Source organism: Heteronotia binoei, chromosome 8, assembly GCF_032191835.1.
Source record: "Heteronotia binoei isolate CCM8104 ecotype False Entrance Well chromosome 8, APGP_CSIRO_Hbin_v1, whole genome shotgun sequence".
In the NCBI taxonomy this organism is placed as follows: Eukaryota; Metazoa; Chordata; class Lepidosauria; order Squamata; family Gekkonidae; genus Heteronotia; species Heteronotia binoei.
In genome coordinates this window covers 58972475-58998647 of record NC_083230.1, presented here as the reverse complement: position 1 = coordinate 58998647, position 26173 = coordinate 58972475, and the positions used below count along the sequence as shown (strand labels likewise).

General features: G+C 43.6%; 1 protein-coding gene across 6 annotated transcripts in view; it reads left to right on the top strand.

The window, feature by feature from the left end:
• The window catches only part of PPP1R12A (protein phosphatase 1 regulatory subunit 12A), a 190562-nt gene that overhangs the window by 126405 nt on the left and 37984 nt on the right, over nt 1–26173 (top strand). For 3 of the 6 annotated variants that reach the window (XM_060245126.1, XM_060245127.1, XM_060245128.1), the window contains exons 9-17: nt 213–331; nt 3358–3474; nt 4942–5154; nt 6110–6327; nt 16798–16965; nt 17390–17566; nt 23291–23381; nt 24907–25104; nt 25219–25378. In XM_060245126.1, coding sequence (XP_060101109.1) covers nt 213–331; nt 3358–3474; nt 4942–5154; nt 6110–6327; nt 16798–16965; nt 17390–17566; nt 23291–23381; nt 24907–25104; nt 25219–25378 — 1461 coding nt within the window. The remainder of the gene's footprint in view (nt 1–212; nt 332–3357; nt 3475–4941; nt 5155–6109; nt 6328–16797; nt 16966–17389; nt 17567–23290; nt 23382–24906; nt 25105–25218; nt 25379–26173) is intronic. The other 3 variants (XM_060245129.1, XM_060245131.1, XM_060245130.1) reach the window with 2 other exon arrangements.

Here is a 26173-nt window from a genome sequence, read left to right as displayed (position 1 = left end):
TGCAGTGAGACAGTTTGTCCTTGCTTTTCAGTTGCATTGATGTGCCATGAGAGCACTTTTCCCACAGTGAAGCAACCCCCTTTAGTGTGCCTTATAGTCACATTTTGTGACTTTGATGACTTCTACTCAAAATAGATTTCTCTGTAGTTGAAAGCATTAGCTGTCATTAATTATTTGTTAACTACTGTAAATGTTAAACTGTTTATTTTCAGACAAGAACAAACCTGCAACAAATAATTCAAATCCTATCAGTGTGCAGACAGCTCCCATAGCTGTGACAACACCTTCTGTTACTACTGGTCAAGTGACACCTACATCCCCTATTAAAAAGGTAAAACATATTTTCCTCCAGTTTCATTATTATACAAGGTTAAGTTATTAGTGCTAAATTAATCTAAACAAGATTGGTGCATCCATAAATAAAACAATCTTTTTAGATATTTTTTTTTACATTTTTATGCCTGTAATCCAATTGAATACTTGTGTTGTTTAGATTTTCTTGTTAGAAGAACTTCTGTTATGAGATAGTTGCTTTGCCTAATGTTGAGGTGGCTGTTGGCTATCAAATACCATTTGAAATGGTCCTACAGGACGTACAGATGAAGGGAAGGCATCCGTTTATGTCTTCTTCATGAATTCACTGGGCAAGTTCAGTTTCCCATATGTCAGTGAGGGTATGTGTATGTGTGTTCTAAAAATAGCAATGAGGAAAATTGGTTGCTCTCTTCCTTTAGTTTGTGCCAAACCAATTTATATCCTTTGGGTTCAGCTGTGAAATATTTATTACACAGCTAGATACATTCCTACCCTCCTGATAAAAAAATTGGGGCCAGGCAAAGCTAAATTAAGTTTCCTAGTCTTGAATGAAATCACTGATTTGTATAAAAGTGTGAGGTTTAAAACAAGCTGGGAACCTTTGAAAAGTCCCCCCAAAACATGCAGACACATCAAAGGAAAGAAGCTCTTTGCTGGAGTCCTGGCCAGTAGTTTATAGGACATTTTAGTTACCTAGTTCTAAAGTACCTACAGGGGTTCCATTTTCAGATGTCCTAATCATGCTGTCAGTCTTCATATGTAGCACATTTAAGCTTGTTTCTGAGTTTCATCAGGCAGAGAATGAGTCCCAAGTGTCTGTATCAACTTGTACAGCTTGTTACCAATGTCTATCAGGTATACATCAATGAGACAGTAGTAGTTCAATGAGTCTTCTCTTTATAGTTTGAGCCTGGGACTGGAAAAATGGGTGGGAGATGTAAAGAACTTGCATGGCTAATGGGTTACTTTCAGCTTGGTGAATCACAGATTGTATAGGCCTGGTCTGTTTGTTTATACACATGGTGGACCATCACAATTCATTGGAGTTCCCATTCCTGGGACCATCCCTTGTGGGAGCCCTGGTTAGTGTGAGTCATACTCGATGTCTGGTATGGCAGCAGCATTGCCAAGTGAGTTGTGAAGCTGCCGGGTAGCTTCCCTTTATTTCCCCAGCTTGACATACTCCTAGGAGAGCAGTTTACTGGGAGCACCTTCTTTGCGGGGGGGGGAGGGTGTTGTAGCTTGGCCTCCAAAATCCAATTTGCACCAAACTTGGAGAGCAGATGGAGAGTCCACTGAAGAGTTTGCCACAAGTTTGGCATCTCTAGCCCACTCAGAGACTGTTCTACACCTTCCTGAACTGAATGAACCAACAAATCATGAATTGCTTTGGAATTTAAAAAAAAACACAAAACAAAATGAACCAACAAATAGGTCACCCCAACAAACCATGAAACAAATCACCATTTTATCAGTTTGCACCCATCCCTAGTGGCCACCTTGCCCATTGTCATGGGCAAGTCACAATGCCACAAACAGTGCCTAGCTGGTGTTGCCAAGGTGAGTGATGCCACACAACTCCCCTGAGCAAGCTGGGTGCTGCGCAACTCACCAAACTTGCTTGATACTGAGAAGCCAGTGATCATGAGAAGGGAGGCTTCAGGGCCACTGCACTTGTTCCAGCTATCCCTCTCACTATATACAGTGGAGTCAAGTGCTCAGGACTGGCTACATCACATGGTTGAGCTATGGTCTGCAAATAAGTGGTCTTAGGCAAGTTGCATTCCATTTCAAACTCCCCAATTGATGGTGTGATGCATGTTACAGGGTTTGTTTTGAGGACTGCTGAGGTAATGTATGTAGAGCAATATAAAGTGCAATATAAAGGCATAGTAGCCATTACTAAAATGGTTGTGAACTCCTTCCCAGATGAAGAAACCATAATCAGCATGGGAGGAAGACCTTGATTTCCAAAATTTACTTTGTTATCTTGAGAAGGATTTAAAAAGGGGTACGCACACAGTTGTGGGGTTTACCAACCCATTACAAGTTGATTCTGCTGCTTTTTCCATGTATGAATGTACCTCGCTTTAACAGAATGACAAGATAAATGTCAGAAGTGGTTCCAGTTTATTCAATCCAGAGAACAAGGCTATATGCTTGTAAAATTACAAGGCAGTAAAACAGGCTGAGACCACCCATTGTTTGCCATTATATGCTAGACATAAAAGGTAAAAAGGAAGCCGTGTTGGGGACCGTAGTTCTTCAGTCTCTATTTGAATAAGGTGAGCATGTCCCACCTCCTACGGTTAGCTTGCTAGAATCCCCATGTGGGACTACACAGAGGATCAATGATGAAAACAGGATTGCTTATCTGTAGCTGTTGTTCATCAGTTATCTTCTGTGCAGGCACACATACCGTCCCTCTTGCCCTGCTACATGCTCTTCGGTTGCGTAGGGGTACTGAGGGTAAGAGACACTGCTGTGCAGAAGCATGTGGCTGGGAGCGGAGGCAAGTCTATGACTTCAACACACAGCACTCTCTGGAGGCTCAGAGCTGAAAAAATCTTCCAATAGGCAGGCCTGCACTTGCCCAGTCCCCATTTGTGCCTGCACAGAAGATATTAGATGAACAGCATATACACAAAAAGATTAAGCAACCCTGTGCCTCCCCCCTGCTACTTTTGGGGGGACAAAAGACATAATGGGATCTCCTGGAACTGCCAACATAATGGGTAGCCCCCCCAATCAGTTTTCTCCCCATCATTTCCCTACCTTTCTTCCTTTCATGCACTCCTGCACATGATCTTTTTCTGTTTCCCTTCTCTTCCTACCTTTGTGTTTCTCTCAACTCAACATATTTCCACTTATGATATCATTCTGCAAATAGGCACATTGTGTAGATGAAACTTAACTCAAAAAAGGGTCTGAGTCCATTTCTGCATTCTGTGAAAATAGGGTTTCAAGTATATATACAAAATAAAGACATCCATATTTTCCTTTCAATATTGTTTTTATATGTCTTGTCCCAATTGGCTTTAGTATGACTTCCTTGTTCCTGTCATGCCTGTGGCGGACTCTGTAGATCCTGCATCATGGAGGCAGGGCTTACGTAAAACTGGCATTGTTCTTGTGCCCAGTAAAGGTGAAAAGTCTCTGGTGAGGGTTTTGTGTGTGTATGGGTTTTTTTCCCCTCCAGGGTGCCAAAATAACACTTCTTAATTCAAATATTGGTACTATGGTTGCATGATTTTAAACTGTGTGTTCTTTTTTTGCATCTCATAGTTTATAGTGCGATGTTTAAACCTAACCCTGTGAACAGCTGACTTAGTTCTTTGAGACTTTAAATAAAATAATTAACTTGCCTAGAAAATTGTGTGGAATTTTACTTTCTTCTCCACAGCCTTACAGGTTGTATTTATTGGAAGTGAGTTAATTTTGCAATAGCCCACATAGCATGAAATTCCAGGGAATACTAGTTTTCCTTTAGTGACCTCTGAATAGTCTTACATTTTGGAGTGAGCAAACACAGGCTGCTATGTTCTTGACTTTTAATACTAGTGAAGAGGACATCTCTCTTGACATGTTTACTCATGCACATTATCTGTGAATGAATGCCTTCTTTGAGTACCACAAAATGCAGCAGCAGTCTGTTACTTTTGTTAACTCACATAGCTTGGAAGATATTTATGCTTTGTAGTGGTTAATTTAGGTACCCATGTATTTTATATTTTCAGGACCAGTGAGCAGCTGAGGAAAAATATTGCCGGTATACATATTAGTTTGTTAGTTTGGGGTAGGAGATGCTTTAGGACTGTTTCCATTAACAGTCTTGGTCTCTGTCCTGTTTTGTTGGAGGACCATACTGTGAATACTAGTAAAGTCAGGATTTACAAAGAGAGTTGGTGAACTTCCTTGCTCTGAATGCAACTTTAAGATAGTGCTAGCTATTGGTGAGCAGTCCATAACCTGTCCAGCAAGATTTAAGATGGACAGCTGTAGCAACCATTTGAGATACAGGTCCCAGATCATTCACATGAAAGGACATATTATGTAGCCTTGAAACATTTTACATGACTAGTATGAGGACATAAATGCCAGGTTGAATCTAGTCAAGAAGACAGCTGTTTAGCAACTGGCAGTCATTGCAAGCACTTAACTAACCCAAAGACAATTACACTGTTATACAGGATTTAACAAGAAGAAAAGGAAAGAAATGGCATAGTGCCATGTTGCTCCTTTCCCCAGATCTAGAGTTGGTGATGGAAAATCTATACAAGATAAAGTAGCTCCAGCCTCCCAATGTAAGACTTCACAAAAGACTATGAAGCAGAAATCAGCCTTATCCAACTGTAGCTGTTGTTCTCCTGTCTTCCTCACCAACAGAATCTTTCCATGTCCTAAAATTTCTGGCCCTCTATGCTGCAAGGGATCAAATTCAGAAGGTATCAGATTATTCATGTACGCAAGGAAAAACATGTCAGTGAGAGGGTATGATCATTCTTGTTTCCTGCAAGATTCTAGATTATCATGTTGTAGCCTGTGCATGTGCACTCCCAAATGTACAGCTGCTCATGGACACCTGGAGAAGAGACACTCACAGAAAAATAATGTTGTGTTTTACAGTTTCCAATTTCATCTAAAGTTTCTCCCAAAGAAGATGAGAGAAAAGATGAGTCTCCTGCATCTTGGAGATTAGGTCTTCGAAAGACTGGCAGTTATGGGGCACTTGCAGAGATTACATCTAGCAAAGAAACTCAAAAAGAAAAGGATTCAACAGGCGTTATGCGGTCAGCTTCAAGCCCTAGGTTGTCATCTTCATTAGACAACAAGGACAAGGTAATCCCGCCCCCCCCCCCCCAGAAATGCAGTGTAATTAAGTCATGTTTAATAGTATTCTTTGATGTGTAGAAATGAGAATTTGGTGTGGAGTTACATTGTTATCAGTTGCCCAGATGGTAGCTGGATTGGGATGGACACTGGAAATTCTGATTTCTTGACATTTGATATAGGAAGCCTATTTCTGTATAATTACAAAATATGTTCATTTATTTGGCAACCAATTATATCTTTTCTCAAATAAAATTATGTGTGAGCAATGAGAGGCAGGGGATCAAGACATGCTGTGGCAGTTATGGTAATGGAAAGGGATTCTGGGTCTCTCTAACTGGGAGGTGGGGGAAGGTGCTCTTCATCGGATGGAGAACATTGTTTCCCAATGGAGAGGGACGCACACTAGCTCTTTGATGTGTTAACACCTCTTGATTTGGGTCCAGATCTTGTGAGCTTGAGTCCCAAGATCTGGCTCCAAGATTGGCTGAAGGCCTGGAAGCACATATGAGGTGGGCTCGGAAAAGATGAGCTGTTCTTTTATTGGTGTGTGATTTTGGAGTTGGTTGGAATTGGGTTTGGGCATTCATTGGGGAGCTGTCTCTCCTGTATGTTGCTGTGAAGGATGACAGAGGAGAATGATTCTAAAGATGGTTGCAGATGCACCAGCAACATTGCCTCACAAAGTAGCAGAGAACATGACTTTTGTTCATTCATATCTGTAGCAAATCTACATTAAAAATTGTACTGCTGAATGTGCAAGAGGAAATGGTAAAATAACTCAATTTCCGCAAGAAGCTTGTTGCAACACTAAGCTGTGCTTACACTTATTAGTCATACTGCCCACATGGAGTATGTAAGCCATCAAAATTGTAATCAGTGTCATTCTGCACTTGTATATTGTTGAATTGGTTTACTACAAATGTGTGCAATTTCTTTGATATAACTCCTCTATTCTTTCAAGGAGAAAGATACAAAAGGGACTCGACTTGCATATGTTGCACCCACAATTCCGAGACGATTGGCCAGTACGTCTGACATTGAAGAGAAAGAAAACAGGGATACATCAGCCAGCTTAATACGTGGTACTGGTTCTTATACAAGAAGAAAGTGGGAAGAGGATGCAAAGAAAAATATCTCATATGAAGGATCTGTACCACTAAATACAAGCTATCAAAGAAGGTAAGGAGTTAGGTTGCTGAAGATATCAACGAAATCAGTATAAATTAATAAAATAGAGAAGTTCATGCACCAAAATATTCTAAGTAAAATACATGAAAACATTAGGAGCTCAGTTTGAAAATGAAGATTTTAAGGTGTGCTGTGATCAGGCAATAAAAACGTACAACTTCAAAATACAAATTATGTTCTTTGAAAAGTGTGTGATTTCCAGAATTTTCTAGAGATTCAAAATATAGAAGGGGAACTCTTCATTTAATTAGATAATAGCTACATAGTGAATTTTGGATGCAAGTATCTTCAAATAAAAGATTTGATCATGGTAAGTCTTGCACATTTGTGTTTAGAAAGTTTACAGGTGGTTATTCTAGTACTAGAGAATCTATGACCTGAAAATGGCCATAACAGTTTTATTAATATGGTAATACTACATAGATGTCTAAAAAGGTATTAATTTGAAAGGCAAGAAGAAGGTTTTGTGAGAGATGGCCCTTACAGAAAAAAGATGAGCTGCCTCACTGCTTCCAAGACTGATTTCCAGAAGGAGCATTTGGTTAGCCTAGCAGAGAGGTTGCACATGAGTCGTCTTGTAGTTTTCTGCTGGCTCTGAAAGCCAGGTTGTACTCAGAAAAGGGCAGTGTTCCTGCCTTCTGAGGCCAAAACAGTGTGTTCTAGAGCAATTTGGCTTGCATGGCAATGATTCTGGTATATCTGCCTGGCAAGTATGTTAGCAGGGATAAATTCACTCCTCTGTCTATTTGCCTAGCCATAGCAACTGTGATGTTCTTGCTGACAGGGTCCCCCAGTGCAAGACAAGTTGCCCATTACATCTGCAGTAACAGTTTCGTTGTCTGGGTAGTAATTTCTTATACTTTGTTCATGCATTAATTATTAACAGGTAGGGAACAGTTATCCCCTTCCCTAATCCTGGTCCATGAAGCATCAGTTACTCACTAACAGGGTCACATTCAGTGTGCCCAAGTCAGCAGTTGCCTCATATTACCAATAGCACAAGAAACCTATTCATTGTTGCCTAATTTTGATTAGCTGGTTTTAAAAGAAATGTCCATTGTATTTACCTTGATCTAGTGTGGACTTTTTATGATACAGTGGAATTCATGTTTAAAGTCTGTGATTAGGTTTATTGGTCCAGTATGTAAGTGTGACTGTTTAGATGTAATAGTTATACCAGCGCAATGTTGTGAAGATCATCATAATATATAACGGATATAAATTATATTGGAAGGGTTGGAGTGGGGTGGTTCTGAATATCAGAAAGTGTATACAGTCCAGTAAGATTGAAAAGGTCAGAGAATTAGATTCCCTTCTAGAAATGCCCAGGGTCGAATTAGTAGGCCCAAAAGGAGGTTTAACTCTGGGAGTTTGTTATTGCCCACTGGATCAAAAGATAGAGGATGATTATCAAATGATGAAAGAATTAAAGATAGTGGCTAACCGTAAAAACTGTCATAACAGGTGATTTTAACTACCCGCACATTGATTGGGTCAATATGTGTTCTGGTTGGGAGAAAGAGATTAAGTTTCTAAACACTCTTAATGACTCTGCTATGGAGCAGATGGTCACAGAACCTATCAGGGATGGGGTGATAGTGGACTTGATCCTAAGTAATGCCCAAGACCTGGTGAGAGAGGTAAAAGTGATTGCAGTGCTTGGGAGCAGTGATCATAATGTTGTTGATTTCACCATAAATAGGGAGTTGCCCAAAAAGACCAACACAACCACTTTTAACTTTAAAAGGGGTAACTTCTCTGAGATGAGGCATGTGAAGAGGAAACTGAAAGAAGAGGTAAACAGGGTCAAAACCCTTGGGGAAGCTTGAAGGCTATTTAAAACTAGTAGGTCAGAGAAAATATATACCACAAGTTAGGAAAGCCACAAATAGGTATTTTAAAAAGCCTGCATGGTTAACAAAGTAATGGAAGCTGTAAAAGGTAAGGAGGATTCCTTTGAGTGGGGGAAAGCTAGTCCAAGTGAGGTTAATAAAAGGGAACACAGGCTGTGGCAAATCAAATGCAAGTCTGTGATTAGACAGACAAAAAGGGACTATGAGGAGCATATTGCAAAAAACCCCATAAAGACCAATAATAAAAAAATTATTTAAATACATTAGAAGCAGGAAACCAGCCAGGGAGGCAGTGGGGCCCTTGGATGACCAAGGGGTAAAAGGACTACTGAAGGATGATAGGAAATGGCTGAGAAGCTGAATGCATTTTTGTCTCAGTCTTCACTGTGGAAGATGAGAAGTGTTTGCCCACTCCAGAATTGCTGATTTCAGGAGGGGTGTTGAAAGACCTGAGTCAGATTGAGGTGACAAGAGAGGAGGTTCTTCGACTGATAGACAATTTAAAAACTGATAAGTCACCAGACCCGGATGGCATACATCCAAGAGTTCTGAAAGAACTCAAAGGTGAACTTGTGGATCTCCTGACAAAAATATGTAATCTTCCATTGAAATCTGCCTCTGTTCCTGAGGACTGGAAGGTAGCAGATGTCACCCCCATCTTTAAAAAGAGTTCCGGAGGAGATCCAGGAAATTACAGGCCACTCAGTCTGACTTCAATACCAGGAAGTTGGTGGAAACCGTTATTAAAGAGAGAATTAGTCGGCACATTGATAAACAAAAGTTATTGAGGAAGACTCAGCATGGGTTCTGTAAGGGAAGATCTTGTCTCACTAACCTGTTAGAGTTCTTTGAGGGGGTGAACAAATGTGGGCAAAGGGGACCCAGTAGACGTTTACCTTGACTTCCAGAAAGCTTTTGATAAAGTTCCTCATCAAAGGCTCCTTAGTAAGCTCGAGAGTCATGGGGTAAAAGGACAAGTCCTCTTGTGGATCAAAAACTGGCTAATTAGTAGGAAATAGAGAGTGAGTATAAATGGTCAATGGAGGGTGGTAAACAGTGGGGTACTGCAGGGCTCAGTACTGGGTCCAATGTTTTTTAACTTGTTCCTTGATTATTTGAAGTTGGGAGTAAGCAGTGAAGTGGCTAAGTTTGCAGATGACACTAAATTGTTCAGAACCAGAGAGGAGGATTGTGAGGCACTTCAAAGGGATCTGTCAAGGCTGGGCAAGTGGGCATCAACTTGGCAAATGAGGTTCAGTGTGACCAAGTGCAAAGTAATGCCCATTGGGGCTAGAAATCCTACCTATAAATACAAGTTGATGGGATGTGAACTGGCGGAGACTGACCCAAGAGAGAGGTCGTGGTAGATAACTCAGTGAAAATGTCGAGACAGTGTGTGACTGCAATAAAAAAGGCTAATGCCATGCTGGGAATTATTAGGAAGGGAACTGAAAACAAATCAACCAGTATCATAATAAAAAAGGTAAAGGTAGTCCCCTGTGCAAGCAGCAGTCATCTCCAACTCTAGGGTGACGTTGCATCACAACATTTTCACAGCAGACTTTTTATGGGGTGGTTTGCCATTGCCTTCCCCGGTCATCTACACTTTCCCCCCACAAGCTGGGTACTCATTTTACCAACCTCAGAAGGATGGAAGACTGAGTCAACCTGGAGCTGGCTACCTGAATCCAGCTTCCACTGGGATCGAATGCAGGTCGTGAGCAGAGAGCTCAGACTGCAGTACTGCAGCTTTACCACTCTGTGCCATGTATAAATGCCCCTGTATAAATTGATGGTGCGGCCTCATTTGGAATACTGTGTACAATTGTGATCACTGCACCTCAAAAAAGATATTATAGCATTGGGAAAAGTCCAGAAAAGAACAACTAAAATGATTTAAGAGTTGGAACACTTTCCCTATGAAGAAAGGTTAAAAAGCTTGGGGCTCTTTAGCTTGGAGAAACGTCAACTGAGGGGTGACATGATAGAGGTTTACAGATTATGCATGGGATAGAGAAGGTTAAAAAAGAAGTACATCTTCTTCGTGGTCTCTGTGCATCACACCAATGGGAGAGGCGCCGGCGCCGATCACGATCGGTAACTTCAAAGCCGCGGATTTCCGCGCCCCCGTCCCGGTGCGCATGCGCAGGCACCCCCCCCCCACTGCGCATGCCCAACGGGACAGGAGCGGACATCCCGCCAGTTCTCTTCTGACCGCCGTTGAGATCAGTCGATCTTTCCTACGGTCGGTGGATTACATACTTCAGCCTTGCTGGTTTTTCCAGTGCGGACTCTTCTAGCGTTATCGCCTTCTTCGTCTTCGTGAGTGGGGTGGAGTGTGATTTTGTTATTTTCTTCCTGACTCTAGTACCCCTTTTCCTTCCCTTCCCTTCCTCCCCCCCTCACCCCCACGCTTTCGCGTATGGAAAAGCGCTGGGGCTTCTGCAAGCGGTGCAGACGGTGTGGCAGCAAAATCGCCCCTCCGGACGGCCACACTCTTTGTTTGTTGTGTCTGGGTGAAACACACAAACCGGACTCCTGCACCCACTGCGCGAGATTTTCTCGGCAGACCCGCAAAAACCGAGCGGCTCGTCTTGCTGCGGCCCTGGTCGAAAGGGCGCTGTCTCCGAGGAACATGGCGTCATCGGAAAGCGCGCCAAAATCCTCGATGTCGGTGGCCGATACCGACAAAACCTCCCTCGATACCGATCGCCCCCTGAAAAGAGCGGGCTCGGCATCGTTATCAGAGACCTCTACGCTGGCGAAGAGGCCCAAGGAGGATACGGGAGCCTCCGCGGGATCGAAGAAGAAATCTGATAAGCAGAAGCATAAGAAGGTCCCTGTGACTCCTTCACCCACGTCACCGCCTGACCTTTCGGCCCCGATCCTGCCACCCTTAAAATTGCTGGCCTCCTATCCGCCATCGACCGAACCTGCCGCTCGAGTCGATGTCGACGCAGATTGCGATCTCCTCCGACTCTGGATTCGGCGCAGCGCTTGGTGAGAGACGACAGTCCTTTGGACCTCACCCAGGAAGAGAAGGAGGGCTCTCGGGATCGATCTGAGAGGGCTCGTCGAGAGCGATCCCGCAGCGCACAGAGAGTCTCCCCGTTAACACTGAGACAGGTGCCGCAGCTGGACCAACCCAAGCCCCAAAGGGACCGATCTCGGAGTCCTCGGTACCAACGGGACCATCGCCCTTCGAAAGAAAGATCCCCGGAGGACCGGTCTCCTCGGGGACACCGAGACACCTCCCCACGACAGAGAACACCGCCACGGCTGTCATGGGAGCAAAGGCAGTGGCAATACCTCTACGGGTCTTGCCCGATGCCATCTGTCTTCCCTTGGTTTCCCCCTCGGCACTCCGAATGGGACCAGCGCTCGGAATCCTCATACCGATCGAGGACATCGTATCACCCTCCCAAACGCAAGCCATCGGCGTCGGTATCGAAGCCTCCGGTCGAGGAACCAGCCAGAAGGAAGAAGTCTTCCCCCTCTGATGAAGCCGTGACCCCGGTACCGATTCGAGACCGATCCACCCATTCGGACCAGTCGGAGTCCCCGGAATCACCGAGATCCTCGGAGGGTTCGATACAGGAGGAACAGCTGTCCTCAGAGGAGCTTTCCCCCCCCTCCAATAAGGTTGGGGAAGACCAGCCGATCTCCCCTTCGGAAGACTTAAAGTCCTACGGAGACCTGATAAAGAGGATGGCTCAGTCAATAGCGTTATCAACAGTTCAACCCGCACCTGTCGTTACCGATAGTGTATTCGACATCGTTCAAATGGATACATCTACAGCTGTAGCGCTTCCATTGACCACGGTGATGTTACACACCGCGAAAGCTTCATGGGACAAGCCTGCCTCCACCCCTATTACATCGCGCAGGCTTGATCACATGTACCGCATTCAAGAGTCCTCAGCGGACTTCCTTTTTAACCACCCTAGGCCAAATTCAGTAGTGGTGGCTTCTTCCTCCAAGGCCAGAAAGACCCACGCTACCCCTCCTGACAAGGAGGGCAAGAAACTAGATGGTCTGGGGCGAAGATTCTACACTGCAGGAGCGCTGGGCCTAAAGGTGGCCAATTACGCCGCCTGCATGGGGCGTTACCAATACGCCCTGTGGGACCGTGTATCCTCTCTGCTTCCCGGGCTTCCGGAACAATCTAGGAATGCCCTAAGAAAGATCCAGAGTGAAGGGATGGCGCTAGCCAAGCAGCAGCTGAACTCGGCGAAGCATGCGGGGGACATAGGTGCCAAAACCCTCACGTCGGCTGTGACTCTTCGGAGACACTCGTGGCTGAGATCCACAGCTTTACAGACTGACACCCAGGCGTACGTCGAGGACCTACCCTTCGACGGAAAGGGGTTATTTAGCGCCACCACTGATGCGGTGCTCCAAGACATGGATAAAAGCATCCGTACATCTAGAAATCTAGGGGTCCCGTCATCGTCCAGGCAGCAATCCAAGTGTCCATGGTCAAAACCGTGGAGCAAGAAACCCTTCCTGAAACAATCAGGGGATCAACAATGGAGGCCCAAGACCACGGCCCCCTTTACCAAGTCCCAATATGGCGCAAAGGCCAAATATTCCCCTACCTCCTCTCAGTCCTCCAGGCAGAAGGGGAATAGACCGCCCAAACAGGGCCTTTGACTGCCCCCCCTCCCCTTGTTGCACCCCCACCTTTTCTTCAGACCCTACCCGCCTGTGGCTCTTCTTCCGAGCATGGTCTTCCATAACATCAGACCATTGGGTACTATCGATAGTCCGGCTGGGCTACCTAATCGAATTTCAACAGGAACCACAGTTTCCAACATTCGTCTACACTACCCCTTCTTCTACCCTCCAAGAGGAGGTCAGGACTTTGCTCGAGAAAGAGGCCATAGAACCGGTCCCTCCGGACCAGGTACGGCTGGGGTTCTACTCCCGCTATTTCACTGTCCCCAAGTGGGATGGGGGCCTGCGACCCATAATGGACCTTCGGGGACTCAACGACTTCATACCGCACCAAAGGTTTCGTATGACGTCCCTATCCAGCATACTCCCGCTGCTGAACCCGGGGGATTGGATGGCCACGTTAGACCTCCAGGATGCATATTTCCACATAAGCATCCACCCGGCCCACAGAAAATTTCTAAGGTTCGCCATTGGGACTTCACATTTTCAGTACCGTGCGCTCCCTTTCGGCTTGTCAACAGCTCCAAGGGTGTTCACAAAGACTATGATAGTGGTGGCAGCCCACCTCAGGTTACAGGGCATAGCAATATACCCGTACATCGATGACTGGCTGCTGGTGGCGGGCTCCGAAAGCAACCTTCTACAGCATATTTCCACCACCCTCAACCTCCTCCAACAGTTGGGGCTGCGGGTGAATGTAAAGAAGTCCTTCCTCCATCCATCCCAAAGGATCCAATTCATTGGAGCGATTCTGGACACTCAACAGTGCAAGGCATTCCTCCCAGAAAAGAGGGCACGGGACATTGTGAACTTAATCTGCACCTTCCAGTCCAGCCGGACCGTTAGGGCCCTCCAGATTCTGCGTCTCCTAGGGCTAATGGCGGCAACGACTGTGGTTCTGACATTTGCCAGACTTCGCAGGAGAAACCTCCAGTTGTGGTTCCTGCAGCGCTTCCGCTGCGGGGTGGACTCACCGCGACGCAGGTTCTCCATTCCTCCGGAGGTTCTGGCGTCATTGACGTGGTGGTCTTGCAAGCACAACCTGCTGCAGGGGGCACCGTTCCACAGGCCACAGCCTACTGTGACTCTGACCACAGATGCATCCCTATGGGGGTGGGGTGCACATGTCAACGGTCTTTGCGTGGGCAACAGATGGCCCAGGGACCACGGGCACTACCACATCAACTTCTTGGAGCTTCTGGCGATTCACCACGCCATCCTTTCCTTCAGGCCTCTGCTGGCGAATCGGGCAGTGGCGATTCTCACAGACAACACCATAGCACTAGCCTATATCAACAGGCAGGGCGGCACGGTGTCTCGCAAGCTGTGTTTCCTGGCATTGCAGGTGTGGCAGATCTGCATGGAGATGAACACTTACCTCATTGCAGCTCATCTTCCGGGCGAGCAGAATGTGTGCGCAGACTTCCTCAGCAGGGGAGGTGCGTCCCTGCACGAATGGGAACTGAACTGGACCTTCCTCCAGCCGGTCTTCCAAGAGTGGGGGACCCCGGAGATAGATGTCTTTGCTACCCGCGACAACAGAAAGTGCGAGAACTTTTGCTGCCGGGGTGGGAGAGATCCCTTGTCGTTGGGGGACGGCCTGCTGCTTCGCTGGGACCGTCTTCACCTGTACCTGTTTCCCCCGATTCCGCTCATCACGCGGGTGGTGCAGAAACTATACACGGAGCGCCCGCGGGGAATTCTGATCACCCCCTGGTGGCCCAGACAGCACTGGTTCGCCCCCGTGCTTCAGCTCTCCGAGGGCAGATTCCATCATTTTCCAGGGGTGCCGGATCTACTCTCCTCCCAACAAGGCAGGATAGTTCACCACGACGTCCCGCATCTGAAACTGACGGCATGGAAGCTCGGATGAGCGAGCTGTCAGACAGGGTGCAGCACGTCATCCTTAATTGCAGAAGGGAGTCCACAAGGAGGTCCTATGCCTACAAATGGGCGCAGTTTTCTAAGTTTGCCTCAGAAAGGGGCAGAGACGCAAAGAAGGCGGGCCTTCCTAGCGTCCTTGACTTCCTACTCTCCCTACTGGACAAGGGTCTTACTGTCTCCTCCGTCAGGGTCTACCTTGCGGCCATCTCAGCCAATCATGAGCAGGTCGAAGGCCAGTCGGTGTTTTCTCACCCCACCACTAAGAGTTTCTTAAAGGGTTTGGTGCGGCTGTACCCTTCCGTTAGGGCTCCTACGCCTCTCTGGGACCTACCGGGGGTTTTGGAGGCTCTTGTGGGAAAGCCCTTCGAGCCTATGGCTACGTGCTCCATGCAGCTGCTTTCTTGGAAAGTGGCATTCCTGGTGGCCATCACGTCAGCACGCAGGGTTGGAGAATTGACGGCTTTGCGCTGTGACCACCCCTATTTGCAGATCAGTCCAGAGGGGGTACGCTTACGACCAGATGTGACCTTCCTGCCGAAGGTAGTGTCTGCCTTCCATCTGAACAGAGAAATCTATCTTCCAGTCTATTTCCCGAACCCGGCCTCGGATTTGGAAAGACGTCTTCATGCCCTTGATGTGAAACGGGCAATCTCTTTTTATCTGCACAGGGTTAAATCTGTGCGCAAGGACTCTAGACTCTTTGTCTCATATGCCAAGGCCTCTATAGGGAGGAGGATATCCTCACAGAGGCTCTCCAAGTGGTTGACAGAGACAATTAAATTGTGCTACTTGCTAAGGAAGCGACCTCTGCCAGGGCCTATCAGAGCTCACTCCACGAGGGCAATGGCCACCTCAGCTGCGTTTATGAAAGGGGTGCCCTTGCGAGACATTTGCAAAGCAGCTACCTGGTCCTCCCCGCATACGTTCATCAAGCACTATGCGTTGGACCTTCAGCGGAGACAGAGTTCGTCGGTGGGCAGTGCAGTCCTGCAGTCGCTCGCCTGTTGACGGACCACGCAACCCTCCTCCAGGTATGCGATGAGCTTGCTATTCTCCCATTGGTGTGATGCACAGAGACCACGAAGAAGATAAACAGGTTTCCTACCTGTAACTGATGATCTTCGAGTGGTCATCTGTGCAGTCACACTACCCGCCCAACTTCCCCACTGCTGCGGGTCCGTCTCCAGGGCTCCTGCAGCGGTCAGAAGGAACTGGTGGGATGTCCGCTCCTGTCCCGTTGGGCATGCGCAGTAGGGGGGGGGTGCCTGCGCATGCGCACCGGGACGGGGGCGCGGAAATCCACGGCTTTGAAGTTACCGATCGTGATCGGAGCCGGCGCCTCTCCCATTGGTATGACTGCACAGATGACCACTCGAAGATCATCAGTTACAGGTAGGAAACCTGTTTTTTTCTCCTTTTCTCACAATACGAGAACTCGTGGACACTGAATGAAATTGCTGAGTAGTCGGGTTAGAATGGATAAAAGGAAGTACTTCTTCACCCAAAGGGTGATTAATACATGGAATTCACTGCTACAGGAGGAGGTGGTGGCTGTAAGCATAGACAGCTTTGGGATTGGATAAACATATGGAGCAGAGATCTATCAGTGGCTATTAACCACAGTATATTGTTGGAACTCTCTGTCTGGGGCAATGTTGCTCTGTATTCTTGGTGTTTTGGGGGGGGCATAGTGGGAGGGCTTCTAGTGTTCTGGCCCCATTTTTGGACCTCCTGATGGTGCCTGGTTTTTTTGGCCACGGTGTGACAGTGTTAGACTGAATGGGCCATTGGCCTGATCCAACATGGCTTCTCTTATGTTCTTATGTTTTAGATTACAAGTAAGTACTGTGTTTCTTTAGAACTGGAGCTTAAGGCTTTATGGAAATAGGTAAATGAGGTGTTTGAATGTTGGTTTTGGCTTCCCAAATATCTGAAGTTAAGAGAGCTATCATTAAGTGATATGTAATAGCAGTGTGTTGCTGATTTTAAGCATTGTACCTATTGCATAAATTCACTATCTTTTTAAAAATTCAAATAACTTTTTCAGTGGTTCCTTTGGTAGAAGACAAGATGACTTGATTAGTTCTAGTATTCCAAGTATTACTTCAGTATCAACAGTTACCTCCCCAGCTGGTCTTCAGAAAAGCCTGCTTTCTGGCACAAGCACTGCTACAAAAGTTACAACGGGTTCAGCAACAGCAGGAATACAAAGCAGGTAAGGGCATCAATGTACTCTGTGTTAAGTTCACTGTGTGCTTATATATGTGCATGCATTTTTGTGTAGAAAGTACTGGGCTCTGGATTTTTTTCATTTTTCCTGTTTAAATGTGGTCAGCATGCAATTTGGCTCAAAATAAAAATGTCTCGCATTATAAAATAATAGTATAAAGCACAGCTGTTGAAGGGAAAATCCGGTACTTGGATGGGTGGCTAAAACTATAGTTGAAGCTAAACTTGGTACCTTTTCCTATTGAGCTCATCTGGAGCAATTCATATACTTATACATCAAAGTTTTGGGGTTTTTTTCAGATTCATGTATTAAAAAAAATCCATCCCTTTGTCACACTGTTCTAGTTTAAGTGCTTTCATTGTTTAGCTGTTTCCTTTTCTCTTTTTGTGTTGCTGCTGTGATACAATAGTACCTCAAATCGTTTATGGGCTGAGGATAGTACTGAGAGAGACAAAGACAATGTTCCTACAACAGTGACCGTTCCTGTTGCACCATCAGTTATAAATACTGCGACTACTACCACAGCTTTGACTACAACTACTTCTGGCACTGTGTCCTCAACTTCAGAGGTCAGGGAGAGACGCAGGTGTGTAAAAATTCTGAGAGTAATTCTTCTCTTGTGCAGAGTGATTCTTTAGTAATGGGGAACCAAATGCCTGCTCACAGAGTGTGAATTGATGTAACTGAAAACATGTCAAGGCCTTGCTCACATGTGATGGAAACTTCTTTTCTCGGCTCAATGGCAAACCCCAGCATCTCACATTAGATCTTGTGTACTTACACATTTCCCAAAATTATCTGCCACTGTGATTTTAAAGCTGAGGAGTATATGATTAGTATGTGACCTGCACATAATTGAGAACAGTTTGTTTTATGAAATACAAATAATTTATTAGCTTTTCATAGTGCAAGAAATATTATCAGATATTGTTATGCAAACATAATGCATCTTTAGCATGAACTTCAAAAATGACAAGTTCTGCAATAAATATTCAAGACGACCTCTTCTACCATACTGTTTTCGTGTTTTCTTGTTTTCCTGTGGAAACATTTTCTTGGGCCAAAATTCCTTTTGTCTTCTTTCTTAAGTGATTGTGTTTGTTAAGAAAAATGCCATTGTTTGAACTTGCTGTGTATCTCGCCTCTCAATAGTAAATGCATGAAAATTCACATTACAAAATAGTTACTGTTTCCATATATACTGAAATACTAGTGTTAAAAAGTAACTTAAAGAAGACAAAGAGACCTGTCATACTTTATGAGAAAAAATAATCAAAGGTGGACAGAGGGCATGACAATTGTATATAAGCTAATACCCTATTATTATGCATTTAGGTTAACAGCTAAATTGAGAGACTTGCAGCAGCCCAGCATGTCTGACTGCTGGACCCCAGTCCTTCCTTCTCCCCTCCCCAAACAATCTAGAGAAAGGAGGAGGTACATGCTTTTAGTGAAGAGAGGCAAGGAAGTCTGAATTTAAAATGTTACTACCTGAATTTTTATAGACTTCCAATTACTATGTTGTATGTTGTATTTCCATATCCAAAAACAAACCACTTTCTCTTCCTGTGTCATGCATCCGAAAAAGTTCTTAATTTGTCATGAGCTTCAAAGACAAGTGTCACAGAACATTTTTTCAGCAGATTAATATATATGCGTTTCTAAAATGAAATCCTTAATTCAGCTTTAACACTAATGTAACAGTGCTTTAAGTTAAAGCATTTCCAAAGGGCATATTTTGAACAAGGATCACACCTGGAATTGCAGAAAGCCAAGGTGGGAAAACAGGCAAAAAAGGTTCCTCATACTTCAGAAGCATTTTCAGAACCATTTGACTTGCAAGGAATATGGTTATAGCTTCTGCCTAGGAAGAGGTTGTTGAAATAATGTTATTGTATAATAATCCTAGAATTAGATTCAAGCTTTATAAAATTAATAAAAATCTTTCAACAGAAGTCCCATTATGGTTGAGAAATCTGAGAGGAACTGAAAAAGCAAGGAAGTTCAAAATTTGGGCATTCAGTTTGTTTTTTACCCTTACCAGCATGTCAAGGTGCTGCATGTATGGTGCACAGGATGAAATAAAACCTTATGTTCATGATCTGCCTCTGAATTATCTTGAATTTTTAGAACATTTTATATAAGTCTACTAACTTGATGGATGATTATATAGCATGCCAGTAGTATAAAAAGTATTCAGTACTGTGTAGCTTTTAAGATTTTAGTTGCTTAGAAATAACCAAGAGTTTCATTGAAGATTTAGGATGGAATTGTTCTTCTTTGAAACATGGAAAACCTGTATGATAGGAACAGAAGGTGACAAGATTTCTTATTACCATAAGCATGTTGTAAAATTCTAGTTTACTTGAGGGTAGACTTTCCCTTAATTTTTTATTTATTCTATAAGTTAATGTAACATGGGTAGCTGTTACATAACTGGTGTTTGTCTGTTTCAGTATATCCTCACTAACTGAAGATGACTGGACAGCAAACTACCTGGCACAAGACTATACCCAGAAAATTATATGCCACAATTTTTTCTGCTAATATGATTCATATTCATTAAGGGGTATCTTCTTTACACTAGAAATGACTTTTGAAGACTTTCGTGTTTGGTAGCTTGATTAATTCTTTTCTAAATAGTTGATCTTTTTATCATTGCTTAGCTTAGTGACCTGACATGTTTTTAAACAATGTCATTCATTGGTGAACGGTGTAACTGTTCCAGTCCCTGGATGACCGCTCCCATTGGTTTCATGTAGATGTTAAATAGTATCGGGGATAGGATGGAACCCTTTGGGACCTCATAGGATAAATGTCAGGGGTCTGAGCAGCAATCCCTCAGCACCACCTTCTGGAATCAGTTGGTTAATACAAGTGGAACTATTGAAGCATGATTTTCTCTACTCCCAGCCTGGCCAGCTGCTCCAGAATGATAGTATGGTTAGTGGTATTTGTGTCCAGATTGCCCTCTTCCTAAATGCTGGGATGGGAGGGCAGTGCTCAGGGAGGCTTGCAGCTAACCCAGCTTCCAGTTCCTCTTGTTGCAGCTATTTCAAGGGGAGGAACCATTTGACAGCTGTAAACTAGGAGTGTGCACAAAAAAAAATGGTGCTTTTTGTGTTCAGGTATACCAAACCCAAAAAAATATCAGTATAAATAATCAGTAAATAATCAGTAAATAATCAGCAGCTGCATGCCTCAGTGAGTGAAGGGAAGGCATTTAAAGCCTTCCCTTCACTTGCTGAGGTTTGCTGTTGCCACAGTGTGACTCAGGGAGGGAAGGTATTTAACTTTAAATATTTTCCCTCCCTGTGTTGCAGCAGCTATGACAGCACCCACCTCACGATCCCACTGGATCGGTTCTATGTGCTGTTTATGGTTACCCCAGCCCCTCAGTTTCTCCTCAGTTCTTCCTTTTTAGAACTTTTCCCTCAGGACTATAGAACTCAAGGGGTGGGTATGATATGGATTTCGCTCTTCTAGTCTCTTTGGGGTTTTTACTTTCAGATGGATGTATAATTCACTTCGTAGGGGACCACAGCAGTTTTGTTAGTTTTCCCAAATTATAGGCACCAGAGAACTTTAAAACAAACCACAGAAATTTATTATAACACCAAGTCTTAAACTGGGGATATGGGTGATATATACACGGGCTATCTCATACAGTTAACAAGTTGCTCAGTTGTTTCAGGCTTTATAATCTCTTTCTTTTTCTTAGGTCTCTCAGGTTCACAGTTCCTATATAATACACTCCCCACCCCTAGTATAGGCTGGCCTCTTGGTTATGATGTGCCAGGTCTCTCCAGTCGACTGGAGCCTCTACTCCCAGCCCTTCAAACTCTTAGACCCACATCTGTTCCCTCAACCACCTCTCTAGATCTTAAGAGATGTATATAAGTGTCTGTGACTGTTCAGGTCTTCACGGTGACTCTTCCTTTTAGTCACACACAGCCCCTTGCTGTTTTGTTAGAGCTAGCAGTCAGCTTTGCTTCTCTCCTCAGCTGCTGTCTCAGCTCCCTCAAAGACCAACTCTCTCAGACTCCGTCAGGCACCTACTGACTCCCTCAGCCATTAGCTGACAATCTCCCACTCAGAGTTCCGAGCACTCTGGCCCCCACCCTCAGGTCACCTGACGCAGGCTCTGTGCGTCTTCAGTTTTCTGTTCAACCCATACCTTACCATCACAGCAGCCCAGAGAATTTTTACTCACTGAGGAGTGCCCTTGGGAAAGGGAAGGTATTTAAAGTCTATATAAATACCTTTCCTTCCCTCCCTGAATCGTGCTGTGGCGGTGCAAATGAAAGGAAGGCATCTCTTTAAATGATATCTCTTTAAAGAGACTTTAAATACCTTCCCTCCCCAAGTTGCTTCATGGAGGTGGCATGCCTCAGCAACTATAGGGAAGGCATTTAAAGAGAGGTAATCTTGCATGTATGTGGTGACAATGATAACCAGTACCTTGAATTGAACCCAGAAACTAATTGGTAATCTCTGAAGCCACTATAGGGTTGGTGTAATATGCACACTCCATCTAGCTCCCAGTCAGGTTGTGACATTCTGTACCAGCCGGCATTTTCACGTTGTCTTCAAGGGAAGACCTATGTAGGAGTGCATCATAATAGTTCAGCCACACAGTTGCCATGGATCCATATGGCAAGATCAACTGGGTCAAGGTAGGGAGCCATCCTCTGGGCTAGATGAATATGGAAGAAATAAGTCTTTGTGCAACTGAATTAACTTTTCCAACACTAATTCTGAATGCGGTATTTCCCCATGACTCTTAACAGAGTTAACGAGGGTCAACAAAACCTTATTAAATGTGAGCTGCACAGTACTCTTCAAGACCTCAACCTTCTCAGCCAGCATCACTTCTGTCTTGTTAAGATTCATTTTCAACTTACTCATCTTCAACTGTTTGATCATAGCAGCCAGGCACTGACTTAGGATAGTTATAGCAGTAGCAAGCAGATTGGATTAAAAAATGTAGAATTTATGTTGTCAGCATATAGATGACAGGCAACTTCAACAAGGGCTTTTACAGACTGAGCATGAAGGATAAAACTGAGCCTTGTGGATCCTCCCAAGACAGGTTGCACACCGATGATGACTGGTCTCCCAATGGCACCCCTCTGAGTCCAGTCCATAAGGAAAAACTTAAATTAATCTAAGTCACATCCGTTGATACCTGCTTCTGTCTTCAAACACTTTAATAAGATGGCATGATCTACTGTTTAAAATTCCAATAATAACACCAAAGAAACACCTGTCTCCTGCCTATATTCAAACAGAAATAAACTTAAGCCACCAAATTGTTGTTTCTGCTCTATAGCCTGGCTTGAAGCTAGACTGAAAGGGGTATAGAGCAGATGTATCATCCAGAAAGGCCTGGAATTGATCTGCAACCACTATCTCAACTATGTTGCCCAGAAAAAGCAGATTAGAGATGAGGAATATAACAGCAGTAAAAATAAAATTGAGAAGAAAATTAGAACATACATTTTTTTGTCTCTTCCACCCTGTATGTTCAGTTGGGGTAAAAATAACTAATGTCCTCAGTGTATGCATTGCAGTTTACAAAAAATTAAAGGGGTGTTGGGGGGGGGTGGAATGAAACTTCAGGGCAAATTACTTTAAGATTGAAGGGTACTGAAGATTTGTAGAAGATTGTAATTGAAGGATTATATCAGTTAGGCCCCATAGTTTGGTCAAAGCAGTAGAAGATTGTTAAAAAAAAACTGTAGATAAATTAATTTTACTTTTGGTATTGGTTGCATTATCTGTATAGAAAATCTAGCTTGTCCTTCCCGTTCCATCAGAGGGAACCCAAATGGATTCTAAAAGCAACTAGCATTAATTAAAAGACATGCTCAATGTCATCAGTTGATAGAACAACCAGAAAAATGACTTCTGCCATTAACCACAAACGTTCTCAAACAGTGCAGAGTTCCAGGCCAATGTTGTCACCTTCCTCAGTTGTGGACTGCCACTAAGTCCAATAATTGTCACTGCTAGCTTTGTGCGTGCCTTTGAGGCTGAGCGTAGTCTTGAGGCTGTCAGGTGCTTATCCTTAGGCTAATATGTTGAATTGACATTGTAATATAATTATGCTACTGGAAATGCGAGCATATCTACCTTCAGTGCAGTACTACAAACATGTTTTTCTACCTTCAATTTGATGTGAAACAGGTGCCCACATGTATTTTTTTTCTATTTTGCTAGAAGGATTTTTTTCTAACCCCCCCCCCCTTCAGAAATAGTAACCTTTTTTTACAATTACTACTAGCTTGTGAATCTTTAACTCTTTCAGATCATACCTCACTCCAGTTCGGGATGAAGAATCTGAATCCCAAAGAAAAGCTAGATCGAGACAAGCACGGCAGTCCAGAAGATCAACACAGGTATGTTCGCCCTATAAGTCAAATTTAGAAATTACATATTAGCACTGGTGATAGTTAGCTGTTCAGGAGGCCAGTGGGATAAACAAGCCCTCTATAAATTTTCCCTGTCATCTGGAACTATTTGCTATACTTGCATCTGCAGCGTCCTTGCACAATGCAGATTCTATAGCTAGTATTTGGAAGCTCGTGTGGTTTAGTTGTAAGGTTTTAGGGAAAGCTGTCTTGTCTCACCTTCCTATCTGTAATGAAATAATAATAATAATTAGTCTGTGAGAAATAGTTTAGAGTACTGTTGATGTTGTTTGGGTTGGGATGTTTGCTGGTGCCTTTCTGAAGGGGGTGTATTTTTGATTCCTTCTAATAGATTCCTTTGGATTCCTCTCCAGAAACTTAAGACCAACTATAAATATTGATTGTACCAATTTTCCTTCTGTGAAGCTGTTACATTTTGTATCCATTGTTTCAAATCTGCTTTTATAGAAAATTTATAGGTGTTAAAGTCTCATAAGAGCTAGTTTGGTGTAGTGATTAAGAGCACAGACTCTGATCTGGGAGAATGGATTGATTCCAGACTCCACCACATGCAGTTGCTGGTGTGACCTTAGGTCAGACACAAGTTCTCTCAAAGCTGTTCTCTAAAGAGCAGTTCTCTCAAAGCTCTCTAAGCCCCACCTATCTCACAAGGTATCTGTTGTGATTAGGGGAAGGGAAAGGAGTTTGTAAGCCACTCTGAGTGAGGAGTGGGGTATAAATCCAATCTCCTCCTCTTCTTCACCATCTACTAAAAAGCATCCATAGACATTCTTGATTTGTGTTTATTTCATTACTATAGTCATGATACTGCTGTCCAGAGAACAACTGATCAGCAATTTAAACTAGGCCTTTTCAAAAGTAGATTCCTGTACTCTATAGTTGCTCCTTGAACTGGAGTTGGATGCTGAAAGTTTGCCCTTTGCTCTCCAGCCAATCTATCGTAAAGCAGATTGATGTATGAAAATGAGTCCAAGGAGTCCAGTAATCTGACTCTTGCCCAAGACAGATTATCCTGTTCTTAGATTCAAATCCAGTAGCCTATCAGATACATATCTGATGAAGAGGGCTTTAACTCTTGAAAGCCTGTCCCCTGAAATACCCCAAGGTAGTAGACTCACTACTGCAGACTAACATGGCTATCCTCTAAAACTATCCTACACTTGTGAACTGAAAAGGGCACATTCATAGAAACAACTCTTTCCTGTTAAAATACTCTGGTGAATGCCCAGGCTTTTCCCAGCTGCCACAACTGCATTGTGGCTAGTTTTGCAAGTGTACATCTTGAACTGGTGAATACTCATACCTTGGCATCTATATGTGAGCGCAGAACATAGTTTGAGAAGCTGCAGTCAGAGCTGTTAAATGTCACAAACACCTATTTTATCCCCCCCCCTTTTAAAAAAGTGTTTACCTTAATAAATTTTGTATTAATGCCAGTATATGTTACTTTGGATGATAGATACTTATGCTTTGGGGTGGGGTTCTTCTGCAGGGTGTAACACTGACTGATCTTCAGGAAGCTGAAAAAACTATTGGTAGAAGTCGTGCTTCCCGACCTAGAGAACAGGAGAATGAAGAAAAAGAAAAGGAGGAAAAAGAAAAACAAGACAAAGAAAAACAGGAAGAAAAAAAGGAATTGGAAGCTAAGGATGATGATTATAGGCAAAGATATACACGAACTGTCGAGGAGGTATTGGATGCTTTTGTTTTATGGTAGTAAGTGGTTTACTTAATTAAAATATCTGGATTGACATGCTTCCTAACATTTCAGAATTGATTTGCATTTTTTGTTCCTTTTGAATAGCCGTATCATCGTTATAGAACTACATCATCAACTACTTCATCAACTTCTTCAATTCCCACCTCTTCTAGTTCTCTCTCTTCAAGCCAGTTAAACAGACCAAACAGCCTTATAGGTATAACTTCTGCATATTCCAGGAGTGGAGCAAAGGAAAGTGAGAGAGGTAAGGGTTCTGTTACTTCCTTCTTTGTTGTTCATGGTCAGTGAAAACATTGCTATGGTAGATCTTAGCACGTAGTGGGTAAAACAAGTAACAATTTTCTTGTGCTATCAGCACTCCTAGCATCAGTATTTCTTCCGAAGGCTTCTTTGAGAATTGTTGTCTTTAATCTCTTATCTGTAGGACAAGTGTGTACTTGCTTTTAAAACATCTACAATGCTTCTGGTGTTGAATTTTAGTTTTGAGTTATGGTGGAATTGTTCTGATAAATAATCTGAACATTGTTAGAGTATGGCCATACAAGAATATTGCTTTTCTTTAATATAAATTCATTTTTTTCAGCCCTGAAAACTGGAGCAATGAAATATACAAGTATCTGGATTTTGTGATTTCTTATGTTCTTTCAGTGGCAAACAGTGGTAAAGTGCATGATAGCAAAGGCATGTTATGTGCCTGGGCAGGCCTGCTTCATTATTCTTGTACAAGTTAATAAAAGAATTTTGGAGCTGAACAGTCAGAATCTGGAAATTCAAGCTTGATTTTGCTAACTCAGTATTTGAAATCAGATTTTTTTCAGAGGGTGATTCTTCCCGTGATCTGGGCGTTGCTCATTTTAAATGCATTACCAGAGATGAAAATACAATTAAACACACATTTTTCTCCAAGGGAGTCTATTGCACATTGAACTCTTGATGCTTCTAGCTAAACAAGTATTTATATTAATATATATGGTCTGGCAGTTTTACCAATGTGTTTGAAGATGTTCACACTCACTAAATAATGTGCTTTGCAACTGGA